Genomic DNA, 14,805 nt, shown 5'->3' on the forward strand with positions numbered 1-14,805 from the left:
GCTGTTCTTTCTCTTAGCCCTGTAATGATTCCTTTTTCATTTTTATTTACACTTTTACATATTTAATATAGTTTCAAGTGTGAAGAAAGGAAACAGACAACAGGGGTCTTGCCACTCTTTTTTTCTTTTCTCACCAACAGGATGACTTTCCTTTGTGCTTTGTTTTTTTTTTTTTAAATCTCTCTCTCACACACATCTCATCTTGAAATTCTTTTCTTTCTTCGACTGTTTCCCCCTGCAATGCCTAGCATGGTGCTTTGCGTAGGGTAGGTGCTTGCTGAATGGAATTGGTTAAACTGGATGCCCACTCTCTTTAGTATTTTCCTGTCGGGCTGCGCCTGCCTTAACCACGGTCTCTCTACTTTTAAATCTGCAACTAATTCCTCATTGTTCTATAAGGATCCAGTGAAGGGCAGCCACACTGTGTACTCTTCCCTATTTTTTGTACTAAGAGATTTCCTCCATCCCCTTCCGAGAACTTGTTTGATGATCTGTGGCCTGCTATATTGCTTTTCCAGCAGATAACTGGGTAGTTAAAGTCCCCCAGCACCACCAGATCCTGCCCCAAGGCCACTTGGGTAAGTCTACCAAAGAACAACAGTGATCACATCGGTAATGGTGATAATAAAAACTCAGATTTTAATGGCGCTTTTCCTCTCAAGAGCCCAAAGTGCTTCTGCGTGTATCATCTCCTTCTCCACTCCCACCCCTCCAATCCTTGGAGAGGCCAGTATTCTATTCATCCTGTGAATGAAGAGGCCAGAGCACCGTACAGGGAAGTGGCTGAGCTGGTCTGATAGTGGTCGGTCGAGCTTGCATCGCATGGGAAGTATTTGCTTCTAACTCCAGACTCACTGCTCTGCGCTTAGCCTGTGCTCCGTCATCAACCTCCTGATTGGAAATTTCGTTTGTAACCGTGCACTCAGATTCTCATTAGTTCTGTCCTAGTTTTCATTTAATCCAGAGAGTTTTAAATTGTTGGCTGCCTTTTCTCAGGCCTGAGAACACTTGTAAATAGTCTTTAACGGGCAGTCCGCACCGTGTCTGCATTTGCCTTTGCCTGGGCTGTGGAATGGTTTTGCTTCTCGTAGTTTCACATCTAACTGCGTGGTTTTTCCAGGCTTGCTCAAGTAACAGAGCACCAAACAGCAGCCCTTGTAACAAACAAGCCAGGGCTTATAGAAGATAGAGCCCATTGGGGTGACAGTAGGGGGTGGGAGTGATGTCCTGCAAGTCATTCTTCTGCTTAAGGCAAGCAAAGGGATTTTTTTTTCCATTGATGCCAAAGTTGCCCTTCTTTAATTCCTCACTTTGAATTGATAACGCTGGAAGTGAGTCATTAATGAGTCTTTAGTCTGAAGAGGAATATTGTTATTATTAATGAGGATGATGAAAAATAATTACCCCATCTGATACCCTCAGTGTCGTGGCCCTAAGAAGTAGGACTCTTAGTATCTCCATTTTGCACATAAGAAATGGAAGCTTGGGTAGGTTCAGTAAGAGCCCCAAGATTGCAGAGTTAGGAAGCAGTAGACCCGGGCCTGAGCGAGGTCTGCCTGCCTCCAAATCCTTGCTTTCAGCCACTCCTGCTACAGATGTAGCTACTCGGGAGCCCTGTCATCGCCATGACTCATCTAGGTATGGCTCCTGGGGAAATTCCTATTCCCCACCCTGTCTGTCCGGACTTTTTTTCATGTGAAACAAGCCAACCCAGAATGGGTGGAAGACACGTTCACTATAGCGAGAGCTCCATGCCTGGGCTCCGTGCTCATCTTTGCGTGTTTCTGCCTGTGGGGGAAACACACGGGAGAAAAGATTGATGCAAATGCATGGTCGTGGGTATGCTTTTCCCCTCAGTAATTGGGTGTGCGTCTTAATCTGGGATTTGATTTACTGATTGATTTAAAATTGATGTATGTGTTTCATGTGGATGGTGCCCAGAAAATTGGAGCCGAATTCGTCTGGTACTTTCTGTTTTTTAACACTGAAGGGCTTTTGGAGCTCTATAGATAATTATACAAAATAATCTACGCATAATTAAGATAAAGTATCCACATTCTTTATAAAAACGAAGAGTTAATGGGAGTAGTAAAGTTAATTATGATCATGGTAACCAGTTTTTGAAAACCTATGTATTAGGTGATTTCTAGACATTGTCTCATTTACTTTTTAACCTTTGAAAAACGTAGCACTCTCCCTATCTCATAGAAGAAGGCGTGTAGAGCTTAAATAATTCCATTGGGGGAGTTCATATAGCTAAGTGAGGAGCGAAGGAGAGAGGAATCCTTATCCCAGAGTTTGATTGGCAGAAACTCAAGGTCAAGAGCAGTGGAACCCCAGGGCTGAAGGTGGACAGCAGCAGGAAGGCGAGCCACCGGCTTTGGTCTGTTCCTGTGTGTTAATGAAAGTATGAAAGCTTGCTCCCCACACACGCTGTGAAATGAGGCCATCTGTGCTCTATTACTGCCCACACCCAAGCAAGCACGTGTTGTCCTCCAAATACTTCCTGTCACTTTTTTTTTTTTCTATCTCCTGATATTGCCCTGAAGGACTCAGATGGCATGTTTGGATGTTCAGCTTTTATGTGACTGCTGCAGCCCCTAAATTATGGGAAGATTCGGTGAAGTAGAATTTTCAAGGTATTCAGCGCACTGAAAATCCGAGTCAAAAGTTCTTGAACCCTGCTGAACACATTACAGTCATCCTTCAGATTCCGAGGGGGATTGGTTCCAGGACCGCCCCAAATCTGCGGATGCTCAAGTCCCTTATATAAAATGGCACTGGATTTGCACATAACCTGTGCACATCATCTCTAGCTTACTTATACCTGATACAATGTACATGCTATGTAAAGAGTTGCCAGTGCACAGCAAATTCAAGTCTTGCCTTTTGGAACCTACTGGAATTTTTTTTTTTTTTGGCATATTTTCTATCCATGGTTGGTTGAATCCATGGATGTGGAAGCAGTGATGTGGAGGGCCTGATGAATTGCTTTGTGCCCTAAGGGTAATGTCGTTCTGTTCTGATTCAGTCTCAGGTCTTAGACGCTCATGATCCCACACGTTATCTTTGTGTCCAGTGAAGGGCCTCCTAGGTTATCAGCTCTAAAATCACAGGGAGCGAAACCCAGAAGCAGCCAGGGCTTGCAGCAGCAGCAAGTGTCAGAGTGCTCGCATCCTCCAAGGTCCCCTTGTACCTGAATAGAGTGACATTTGTACCCCTCCTCCTTTGATGTCAGTGGGGAGGGCTCAGTGGAGCCCAGAAAGCCCCAGCGTGGCACTCTCTCCCTCTGCACAGAGAGCAGCATCTCGGTGGAGGTGGCCAGCAATGCCAGCGTCGTCCTGGAGGGTGAGAATCTACACCTCTCCTGCAGCATCCGCACAGCGGGTAGACCACTAGGCCGCTTCTCCGTCATCTGGCAGCTGGTGGACAGGCAGAACCGCCGCAGCAACATCATGTGGCTGGACCGGGACGGCACCGTGCAGCCTGGCACGTCCTACTGGGAGCGCAGCAGCTTTGGGGGCGTCCAGATGGAGCAGGTGCAGCCCAACTCGTTCAGCCTGGGCATCTTCAACAGCAGGAGAGAGGACGAGGGCCAGTACGAATGCCACGTGACCGAATGGGTGCGGGCAGTGGATGGAGAGTGGCAGGTCGTGGGGGAACGTCGGGCCAGCACCCTCGTGTCCATCACGGCTCTCGGTAAGTAAGCTCGGCAGTCTTTTCGTGGGACCATTAGGGAGATGCTCCCATGTCAAGACTCTTGTAGGAGATAGACGGCACCTTCCAAAGGGTTTGATTGAAGAAAGTATTTATGGAAGTGTGGATGGGGTTCAAGGAACCAACAGTGGTTCTCCATGGTGGGCCCTGGGGATGGGCAACAGCTGAGCACTGTTACTACTCCTTGGTCTGGGTGGTAGGAGTGAAGTTGTAAGGATTCTGGCCTGGGGAGTGGTGGCTCCAGGTGGAGGAACAAAGGCCACTGCCAAAATTAACCTGGAAGAGCGGGAACAAATCCTCTCCCTCCTGCACCCCAGGCCCTCCTGTGCAGGGGCTCAGCCCTCCTGAAAATTCAGAGCAGGGCAGAGAAGGGTAGGAAATCACCTTTTGCCATCTATTTAGCCCTTACTACCCTTCCTTGCTGAGTGTAAGCACTTAAGCTTAATTGTCCCTTGGAATCCTCGCCTAGCCTACGGATAGACACTGTCATTTTACAAGGAGACTAGTGAGACAAGTTGGCTGATTTGCCCAGGACTATAGCTTTTAAGTGACAGACACACAATCTGAACCCAGGAAACCAGCAATCTGTCTTAAATTTTTTTTTCAAAGCCCATGTTTTTACCTTTTCCTCTATAAGGCTCTTCCTAAAGAAAGCCATTTCCTGATTAGCATGAAATTAAAAGATACCTTGAAATTTGCTAAAACCAAAGAATATTAGATTTGCTTCTCACAGGGTAAAGAGGCTTCTATCAACATTTATCTGCCTAATAGAATCAGTATATTAAAAGACCAATCTGCTACTTTGTTGGGGAGGTAACTTGTCATGTTAGGTGTTTCTGTTTAAGAGACTGTGACATCAGTTGTCCTCAGTGACTTTGCATTCCACCCCTGGGACCATGCTGCCACCTTCCTCATAGGTAGGGCTGGTGGTGCTTTGGACCATCCTACCCCAGTAAAGATGGCAACACCAAGTGGTTTTGCCCCCAACAAAGTCCTTTTTCACCCCAGATTAGAATTATTTTTACTTTCCATAAGCTTAATCCCAAAGGTTGATCTGCTTTCGGCACTCATCATCCCATTCAGATTTCTGTCTCTGGAAACCTCATCCAGTGGTTGAGTTTCCAGGTCAGCTCACTCCCCATGGCTCTCTCAGCTCAGTACCGTATGTGGACACGTGGAAATGGAACCTGTGAGGAAAGTCCTGGGTGTCCAGCAGAGGGAGTCTTTCCCATCCTGTGAGGCTAGGAATGTCTGAGGGGTGGTTAGGGTTAGAAGTAATTTTTCAGCATGAGGTTGTCCTCTGAGTTTTTTCATATTCACCGTATGGCTGTGGTTCCCAGAGCCAGAGCTTACCAAGGGGCTCTGGCCAGGCTCTGCCAAAAGATTCACTCGGTGCCTTTTTACCTATGAAGTTTAAAGTACTTTCCTTTATGTCTATTTTTTTTAAAACAAACTACATATTTAACAAAATATAGTATATACTGTGTGTCAGGTACTATTCCAAGTATTTTATAAATACTAACTCATTTAATCTTCACAAGGACCCATTTTACAGATGGGGAAATAGAGGCAGAGAGAAGTTAAGTAACTTGCTCAACGTCACATAGCTAGACAGTGCCAAAGTTGGGCATCTGGCTCCAGGGTCTCTGCCTTTAACCACTGTCTTATGCTTCCTGGGAGTAAAGCAACCTAATAAGTCCCCCGGAATCAGTGGCACACAGATTTGTAGCGTGACTGCCATTCACTGGCAGCTTGATAGTGGACAATTTATCTACCCTCTCTGAGCCTCAGTTTCCTCATCTGGAAGAAAGGGGTGATGGATTCAGTGAAGTGTGATGAAAGCCAAGCAGTTGGCACCATGCCTGGCCCATGGTGCTCAGGAAATACTGGCTGCTCTCAGTTTTATGAGCATAACTAATGTGTTAACAGTCAGTCGTATTTCAAGGCTGAAGGGACTCTGATCACTTCTACTGAGGAGTCAGTACTGGGGATTAGTGATGCTGGAATACGGAGAGACTCAGCCTAGCATACCTGCAGGGCCCCACCTCACCCCAGGTCCTACTTGGTGAAGGTCAGTCCCTCCTGCTGTGGGTCCCTCGCTGCCTCTTTGCCCTGGATTCTGTGGGGAGGTAGAAGAGGGACTGGAGAGCAAGCCGGCGCTGCCCAGCCCAGGGAGCACAGGCACCTGCTCCACCTGCCTCCCCTGCTCCGGCACTGACGCAGCGGTGGGCCAGGCACAGGGGCCGTCCAGGCTGGGGTGGGGTGCATCCACCTGAGTGTGATGAAGGAAATCGGCCCTGAGGCTCTTTTCTCCTGTTTCAGCACGGAATCCCAAGATATCTCGGGATGGTCCCGCCTACATGCACTCAGTCCCTGTGAGTGGGACTGATCGAGCACAAATCCACGTGAGGGTTCATCAGGAAGGGTTCGCTAGTGCTGCGTGAGGATTGCTGCCGGCCTCTTTCTGTGGGGTCCTGTGAACTGCTGGGTTGGTGTGTCAACACGCTAGCAAAAGTAATACTGGCCTGGGCATCCAGAGAGCCCCACGTGTGAGCCTTTGCTCTGTCCCGCTAGCTTCTGCCAGGAGCCCTGTCACCGCGTCACATGGCCCTGAGAAGGCCAAATGTCTCCTCTGGCCTGAGTTTCTCTGCTCTCTCTCCAGAAACGGGCTTTGCAGTCACTGCCATCTCCCGCACGCCGGGGGTGACCTACAGTGACTCCTTTGACCTGCAGTGCATCATCAAACCCCATTACCCCGCCCGGGTCCCCGTGTCAGTGACGTGGCGGTTCCAGCCGGTGGGCACCGCCGAGTTCCATGACCTGGTGACCTTTACCCGGGATGGCGGAGTCCAGTGGGGGGACAGGTCCTCCAGCTTCCGGACCCGAACGGCCATTGAAAAGGCTGAGTCCAGCAACAACGTCCGGCTGAGCATCAGCCGGGCCAGCGACACGGAGGCGGGCAAGTACCAGTGTGTGGCGGAGCTGTGGCGGAGGAACTACGACAACAGCTGGACGCGGCTGGCCGAGAGGACCTCCAACCTGCTGGAGATCAGGGTGCTGCAGCCAGGTGAGGGTCCCGGGGTCCCCCACGCCTGCTCCGGCTGAGGAGAGCCGCAGAGAGGCAGGAAGTGACGTGCGCGGAGCCCTCGGCCCGGCTGCTCTTATTTCCCAACTTTCTAGTTTGAGAAATTTCAGGTGTGTAGGCGGTTGCAAGACTCCTATTCCCTTTTCATGATGACCAGCTGTTAACATCTTACCACGTTTGTTTCTCCCTCCGTGTGTAATTTTTTGTTGTTTTTGAACCGTTTGAGGGTAAGTTGCCAATATCAGGAGACTTCCTTCTAAATACTTCAGCGTGTATCTCTGAAGATCAGGACTTTGTCCCACCTGACCACAGCAGTGTAATCAGACTCTGGGAATTTGACGTGATTATAGGACAGTACCAGCATTTCCGCAGTTGTCCCGAAAACGCCCCTTATAGTGTTTTTTCCTTCTAGGATCCAGTCAGGGGTCACACATTATATTTAGTCGTCATGTCTCTTTATTTTTCTTTAATTTTTAAAATTTGTTAAATTTTAATTAATTTATTTATTTTTAATAATTTGGCAGTTTCTTTTCTTTTTTAAAAAGTTATTTATTTATTTGGTTGCACTGGATCTTAGTTACGGCTCTCGGGCTCCTTAGTTGCAGCTCACCGGCTCCTTAGTTGCAGCATGCAAACTCTTAGTTGTGGCATGCATGTGGGATCTAGTTCCCTGACCAGGGATCAAACCTGGGCCCCCTGCATTGGGAGCACGGAGTCTTATCCACTGCGCCACCAGGTAAATCCCTGTCATGTCTCTTTAGACTCCTTTAATCTACAGTAGTTCCCCAGCCGCACGTGCATGCGTGCGCATGTGTGTGAAGACATTGATATCTGTGAAGTGTGCAGGCCAACTAGGCTGTTTTGCAGCAAGCTCCGTCTCTTAATGTCATCTCCTATAATCCTTGCAACAGTGATGTGAACAAGGTACCACTGTCCCCCCCCACCCCGCGTTTAAAGACAAGGAACCTCAGAGGCAAAAGGGAAAATAACAGGTACTTACTGAGTATTTGCTTTGTGCTAGGTGCTTAGGGTTGGTTATTTTATGAGAATTTCACAACAGCCTCAGGAAAGATTAAGTGATCAGCCCAGGGTTGCCTAGCTGGTGAATGGAGCCAAGGTTTGAATCCTTGTCCTTCCTTCCTCGACACTTTCCCTGACCCAGACCCTGTCCCCCTGCCCTGGATTTGAGCACGTGAGATCAGGCAGGTGGAGTCTGTCTCGCAGCAGGTGATAAGGATGCACTCATCTGGGGAGCCTTAGTCAGGGGACGTTGTGCAAACACTCACCGTCATCAGGCCCTTCCCCTAATGCGGGGGAGAGGGTAAGTTAGTGCTGCTCTATGGTTTCCTCCGTGTCTGTACCTGTTTCCGGTTAGGGTGGAAGCAGACGGAGGGTGGACCCCGGCCCTGGCTCCTGCTTCCCTCCATTGCCTGGCCCCAAGCAGGAGAGCACAGGCATGCGTGAGACGAAGGGTGGGGGCTGGATGGGAGGTGACTTTGCAAAGACTTCTTTCTGACTTTCTGCCCCACCCACTTTGCAAAGATGGTTTGAACACCTTGCAAAAAGGATTTTTCTGCCTGCTCACAGCCACGATGTGTGCCCAACCCGGTCTGCTCCACCACTGCAGATGGTCACAGTGCTTGTTATTTTCAGCAACGCGAGGTTACGAAATGGCAGTGTTTGGGCTTATCCTTCGCCTCTTCTAACCCCATAACGGAGTCTGTATCGAACCAGTTTGGAACAAGTGAACTGTATAAATGATGGGACAGTTCCTTGGCCAATTAGAGCCTAAACTTGGACAACGAGATGCCAGGGAAGAGGCTGTTCTGCTGAAGTGGATTTTCAGGTTAATGGAAGGTTAAGCGGAAGACCCCATTTCGTGTGAACCCTTGTTGTGGAAAGTGCCGAGGGACTCGCCTGCCTGCCTCGCTGAGTAATTGCACCCTTTGTGGTCTCCTCTGGCCTCAGGGTCGGGCTGTGGGCCTCCTTGTGCCCCTCACGTGGTTCCAGCTGCAGAAAGTAGAGGAAGTGCTGACCCCAGGACCTTGCCTAGCCTTGCCTTTTTGAATAAATCCCTAATATTTGCCTGTTTGTCTTACGACTTAGAATCTAAGGCTGGAGTGCCTCAGGGAAGAAAATGGAGTTAGGTCATTGAAGGTTCTCATTATTTGGATTCAGATCAATTCATGGTGCTCCTCAAGGGGAAAAGGGGCAAAAATGTATTAAATACGTCTTGGGTGCCAGGCCTTGTGCTTAGTACCTCTGTTTTCTTTTTAAATTTTTCCAGCAATGAAATAACGTGTAGACACTTTTATGCCCATTTTGCTCCTGAGGAAACCCAGGCTCCCAGTGTTTGGGAGCCTTGACGGAGGCAAACCAGCTTGTCAAATGAAAAACAGATCGGAACAAGACTGGAGCCTAGGTCGTTCCGACGTCCATGTATCTCTATTTTCCATTACATCATTTTATTGCCCCCTGGAGAAGAGTTAGGGGACCCGGGATCTGCTCTGAGGATTGTCTTCGTGTCTCCTGTGGCTTACGCTGAGTCCGTTTGTTGGTGATTTCACTGTAAAGCAAGAACTAGCGGCGGCTGGCGTGGGAACCTTGGGAACGAGCACCAGGGTGCTTGGCCTCTCCTCAGAGGTGCATGGTAAGGCACTTGGCTGGCCCTCTGGGGGGCCGCAGAGAGCAAGGGGGGGTGCTGAGGCTGGGCGGGCGCGGCCCCTGGGAAGGGCTGTGGCACCAGGGAGAGTGCATCCTCCTTAAGTGTTACAATCTCTCCTTATTAAATATTTATGCATTGAGCACTTACTATTTTCCAAAGGGCTTCATGTTCATTTTTACTCTTTTCCCCCGCACACGCTGGTTGGTACTGGTGCTTTTATTTGGGGGAAGTAGAAGTGGAAAAATACCAGAGGGCTGACCGCGTGCCGGAGAGTATACTGGACACTTGGTGTAGATGACCTCAGTCACCTTTGCTGCAGCCCTGGGAGGAAGCGACTGCTTTCCCATTTTATAAATGGAGTAACTGAGCCTCAGAGAGGTTGGGACTTGGCGGAGTCAAGAAATAGAGAGTGGGAAGTGGGGATGGGAACCCAGGTATGAACTTTATTAAAAAGCAGTTGGGGTGGATGAGAGGAAGACTTCAGCCTTTTTTAAGGCCATATAATAAAAAATTATCCTTCCTAGGACTTCCCTGGTGGTCCAGTGGTTTAAGGCTCTGCGCTTCCATTGCAGGGGCACGGGTTCCATTCCTGGTTGGGGAACTAAGATCCTGCATGCTGCACGGTGCAGCCTAAAAAAGGGGGAAAAAAATTATCCTTTCGGCATTCAGTTAATAGTATCATTTACAGAAGCGGTTTCTCTTTGTGCTGTGTGGAGGCGTCTCAGCACCTGTAGCGGCAGAAGTAACAACAGTAACGATAGTAGCTAATCTTTTTTGAGCTTTCGTAGCATGCCCATTACCACCTTGAATGCTTTAAATACAGTAACATTCTTCGTTCTTAATTCATGCAATGCCATGAGGGGGTGCTAGGTTCACCCATTTTATAGGACGCTGACACAGAGGATAAATAAATTCTCCAGTGAGTCATAATAAGTGGCAGAGGCAAGAGGCAAATCCAGACAGGCAGTCTGGCTCCAGAGTCCAGGCTCTTCATTTGATTTTATTATGGTAGTTTTTTTTTTTTTTTCCTCGGGAATTCTCTTTGGTACCATATACTTTGATTTAATCCCCGCTCTCTCTGGTTTACCATCCCTGAGCCCCTTTAGCAAATACTTAAATTTGTTCTTTTTAAGTTGAGGTCACAAGGTCCCTGTAGAGGTTCCTCAAGACACGGTTTGCTAATGGTGTAGGAGTTTTTGTGCCTCTTCGAATGCCTCTGTTTCTTCTAACTTCTGCCACCAGGGGGCTCTAAGGCTTGGGGGCTCTAAGGCTGCTCTCCTTCCATATCTTGCTTCTCAAAACATGGACTCTTATCCCCGCTCTGTTGTTCTCCACAGGAATATCATCGCCCTCCCCCTGCCCCCAACCCTTTTAGATGATTTTGTCCAATATTCTTATTCCGACAGCATGAAGCAGAAACCCAGGGACCGTTGGCCCGCTCATGCCAGTCCATTTATCAGCCCTCCACAGCTTATGTCGCCGGCTTCCAAGAAGGCTCTGTGTGGTCTGTGCCCCAGACCAGTCCTTCTGCCAGAGCCGCCTGCTGACCTGACCACATCACGGGTATTTGTTTCTTTAAAATCTCTGGCTGGATGGCCTGATGAACGTGTTGTGGATCTCTTATTGACCATTCCAGACTTCCTGTTCCAAATGCACATCCCTAAGGTAATCTTCAAGGAACGCCATCCCTCCTGTTCTGTTGTTGATTTGTCTTAGCCTTAGCCATCGATGGCAGAGTGTGACTCCACAAGGGGCATTTAGGCAAGCCTTTAAGCCGGTTCAACATATTCGATTCTTAGCTCCTAATCAATTCTTTTCTCTTTTAATTTTGAAGCATTGCTGCGCTTCCTTCTGATTTTCTTTAGCACCCAAAACACCCTCCAGTTACATCTCCCTAAATACAGAGGAATAAGGGAAATGTCAGCACTCATATTCCAGGTATTTACAACCGTATCTTGGTTTGGCTATTAAACATTGCACATTAAAATTGACGAAGCAATAAACACGCTTCCAGGAGGACAGCCTCCGGTGTAGAAAGCTGACTTGTCAGTGGGTGTATTCTGCTGGGATTTTACTGATGGGCAGTCAGGATGAATATTCAGTACCCTCCGGATGCTGCCAAATCCGTTCTCTCCAATTTCTTATTGCTGACCTGGCAGATTGGCAGAGCTGAGGGCTTTTTCTTTGACTTCCAGGAGTCCAGGGCTTGTGACAGTGGCTCTCCTTGTCACAGTCCAGTAGGTGACAGGCTGCCCCATCCTTCAGAGCGATTGGCCCCTCCTTTCTTTCAGGAGAACCTGGGGTTCTCCTTCCATCCCGGGGGCATGTGGCTTCTGCCTGCTGGCTGTTAACAGATAGAGTGAGCATGAGAGCAGGAGCCCTAGAGGAGTACCCCCACCCCCCGTGCCTCCCCCCCCACCCCCCCGCGCCTCAGGCCTCGTTGTCATGGTAACACCAGGTGCACCTATTTGGAGTCAGTGAGCAAGGGTCACTGCTGTGTCTGCAGACGTGTAAGGCAGACGGGGCAGTAACCCTCCTTCTATGAGGACAGGTGGGACACGCACGCACACACACACACACACACAGGCAGGCAGGCAGGCAGTAACCCTCCTTCTATGAGGACAGGTGGGACATGGACATGCACGCGCGCACACACACATACACACAGGCAGGCAGCAACCCTCCTTCTATGAGGACAGGTGGGACATGGACATGCACGCGTGCACACACACATACACACAGGCAGGCAGCAACCCTCCTTCTATGAGGACAGGTGGGACACGGACATGCGCACGCACACACACACACACACACACACACACACACACACACACACACACACACCTCTTCCTTCATTCTCTCCCAGTCTTTTGGCTGACTTGCATCCCTCAGTTTGAAAACTCTCTGCTGTCCAGCCACTGGCCCCCTCTCCACCTAACGTGACTGATTCCTGTCACGGATCTATAATAAAGAACAGAGTCTTCCTTTTCTCCCTCTGCTCCCTCACTGCCTGTATGCTACCCTCTGGCCGCTGCTTGCACCATTGCACAGAAACTGCTGTCTCTAGAGTTACCTGTGGCCCCCTCACTGCCACACCTGTGGCTTCTCAAACTTAGCGCATCAGAATCACCTGGGGGGCACGTGAGCCCGCAGGTCTCTGGGCCTCACCTGAGGCGTTTGTGAGGCAGCGTCTCCACCCCAGGTGGTGCTGATGCTGCCTGGCCACAGGGGATCGGAGGCCTCAGAAGGAAACTCTCCAGATGCAGAAAGAAAGGGCCCTTCCCTCCAGCAGGGTACAGCCCCGCTCTGGAAGTCGTGAGGTACCTGAGAAGGCAGCTGCTGGGTGCGCTGGAGTCTGTGCTCGCAGGTGGGGTGCTGAAAGGTGGGGCCTGGCCCGCAGCCTCACACCCTTCTTCCTGCCTGTTCGTCCTGCTGACTCACTGTTGGCGATCAACCAAGTCCTCAGCGTCTTGTCTTTCACCTTTGTGCTTATTGCCTAAGTCCATTCACTCACACAGCCAAGTCCAAGGTTTCTCAGGCTTTCAGGTTCATTTGAGTCACCTGGGAGTCTTGTTAAAAGGCAGAGTCTGGTTCAGCAGGTCTGGGGTGGGGCCCAAGAGTCTGCATTTCCAACAAGCTTCCAGGCAACACGGATGCTGCTAGTCCGTGGACAATACTTTCAGTAGCAAGTTTGCGACTCAGGTTTGGCAGTTCTCCATCTAATATGGAGCTTTGAACATGGGACTGAGCCCGGAAACTGAAAAGAAAGGGGAATAGTGAAGATGTACTGCGTGTTGATTATAGAACAGGTTCTGTGCTAAACTCTTACTGTAGAGTATTGCTTTTAATCTGCACAGCACTGCTCTCAGGTCAATGCTGTGATTGTTCTCATCTTGCAGATGAGAATACCTACGGTTCTTAAGCGGGCTGGGCTCTCCTAACCCCACGGAGGAAGGTGGGGCCAGCAGGCCGCGCACCGCCCAGGGCAGTGCTGGGCAGGATGTGTGAGTGCCTCCTAATTAGTTGTGCAGGCTGCTGTCTCCCCTGGGCTTCAGGAAAGGTCCTCCCTGTCCTTGAGAAGCGGGAGGAGATTCAGAGCGTAGAAGAGGAGCTGACCCCTTGCCTACCTGTCAGACATGCACCAAATTTCAAAAATGCCTCTCTTTCAAGCTTTCCAACACTTCACAATATTTTGACGTGGGAAGGAGGGAAAAAAATGGAAATGCTTTGAAACAATTCTCTTCCTTGGATTCTCGTTCTCAGACCATGTGACTGAGCTGAAGTTTAGTCATAGGCATCCAGTTTAATATATGCGGTTACTATAGCAATGGAGGTTTCCTTAGTAACAGTTGCAAAAATAATCTGGCCCCAATTAATAATGCATTTTAAAGCTCTTTCTACTCTACACTGAACAACCCAGTTTTTTGGGCCCAGAACCAGATAATTCAGGTGGTGTCATTTGCTCTGATAGAGATATCATTTGCATTCGGTGAATCGGGTTGGAAAGGAATGAAAAGGGAGCTGGTTGTTTCAAGTATTAGAGGCAGCGGATAGGAAAAGTCGACTGGCAAGCTAAGGTGAATCTAGTTTCCAGAGCTTGGGTGCTTGCTGGTAAAGCCTGCCCTGTATTCCAGTGCCCTGGAGGACTTCGTGCGTTTGAAGAAGGGAGAAGGCGGGAGACTGGGCTTGTTCCCAAAAAAAGATGAAACCAGAAGGGTAGGGTCATGGGCCAGGGGATTTCTCTCAGACGGGTGCCGGGTGCATTCTTGATGGCTTGAGAAGGTCTGTAGGTACGTGAATCCAGCTTCCTTTGTGAAGAGTGTCCCCTGATTTAGCACCGGGAAACAGCCTCAGAGTTGCTTTTGCAGTCATGGTATTGGGCGTCCGATTCTGCCGTACTTAGCTTGCTGAATCCTCTCAGCCACTCAGAACCTTTGTCTGTGGGTTACCCCAGTGCCCAGGTGACAGTCTGGGGCTTTCAGAAGTTTCAGTTGCCTTGGTGCATGGAACTCAGACCTTGATCCTGTCTTTCCACACTAAGCTCTAAGCGAGCCAGCTAGCCAGTACTGGCAGAGGAGGCCCAGGCACGACCAGTGGGCTCAGTCCTGTGTCTAGACCAAGAGAGATGACCAGCAGAGATGCTGGAGAAGGGCCCAGGCCAACCTGTTCTGGCCTCCCCTCTGGGCAGGGTCACTGGAGGAAGCCCAGCTTGCTCTCCCTGTCAGGGTCTGTGGCTCGTCCTGGGCTCCTTTCTCAGCTGACGAGTGATTTAGTCCTCGACAAGTGAAGTGTAAAGAGAAAGGTGAGGGTGGGATGATGCTATTAGCTCCGTAAGAGG

General features: G+C 49.5%; 1 protein-coding gene across 8 annotated transcripts in view; it reads left to right on the forward strand.

Moving 5' to 3' along the window:
- Window positions 1-14,805, forward strand: part of IGSF3 (immunoglobulin superfamily member 3) — a 98,291-nt gene that overhangs the window by 68,306 nt on the left and 15,180 nt on the right. For 5 of the 8 annotated variants that reach the window (XM_033436286.2, XM_033436299.2, XM_049709939.1 and 2 more), the window contains 3 exons: window positions 519-578; window positions 3,298-3,699; window positions 6,380-6,784. In XM_033436286.2, coding sequence (XP_033292177.1) covers window positions 519-578; window positions 3,298-3,699; window positions 6,380-6,784 — 867 coding nt within the window. The remainder of the gene's footprint in view (window positions 1-518; window positions 579-3,297; window positions 3,700-6,379; window positions 6,785-14,805) is intronic. The other 3 variants (XM_004263241.3, XM_033436308.2, XM_033436294.2) reach the window with 1 other exon arrangement.

This window comes from Orcinus orca, chromosome 1 (genome assembly GCF_937001465.1).
Source record: "Orcinus orca chromosome 1, mOrcOrc1.1, whole genome shotgun sequence".
Lineage (NCBI taxonomy): Eukaryota > Metazoa > Chordata > Mammalia > Artiodactyla > Delphinidae > Orcinus > Orcinus orca.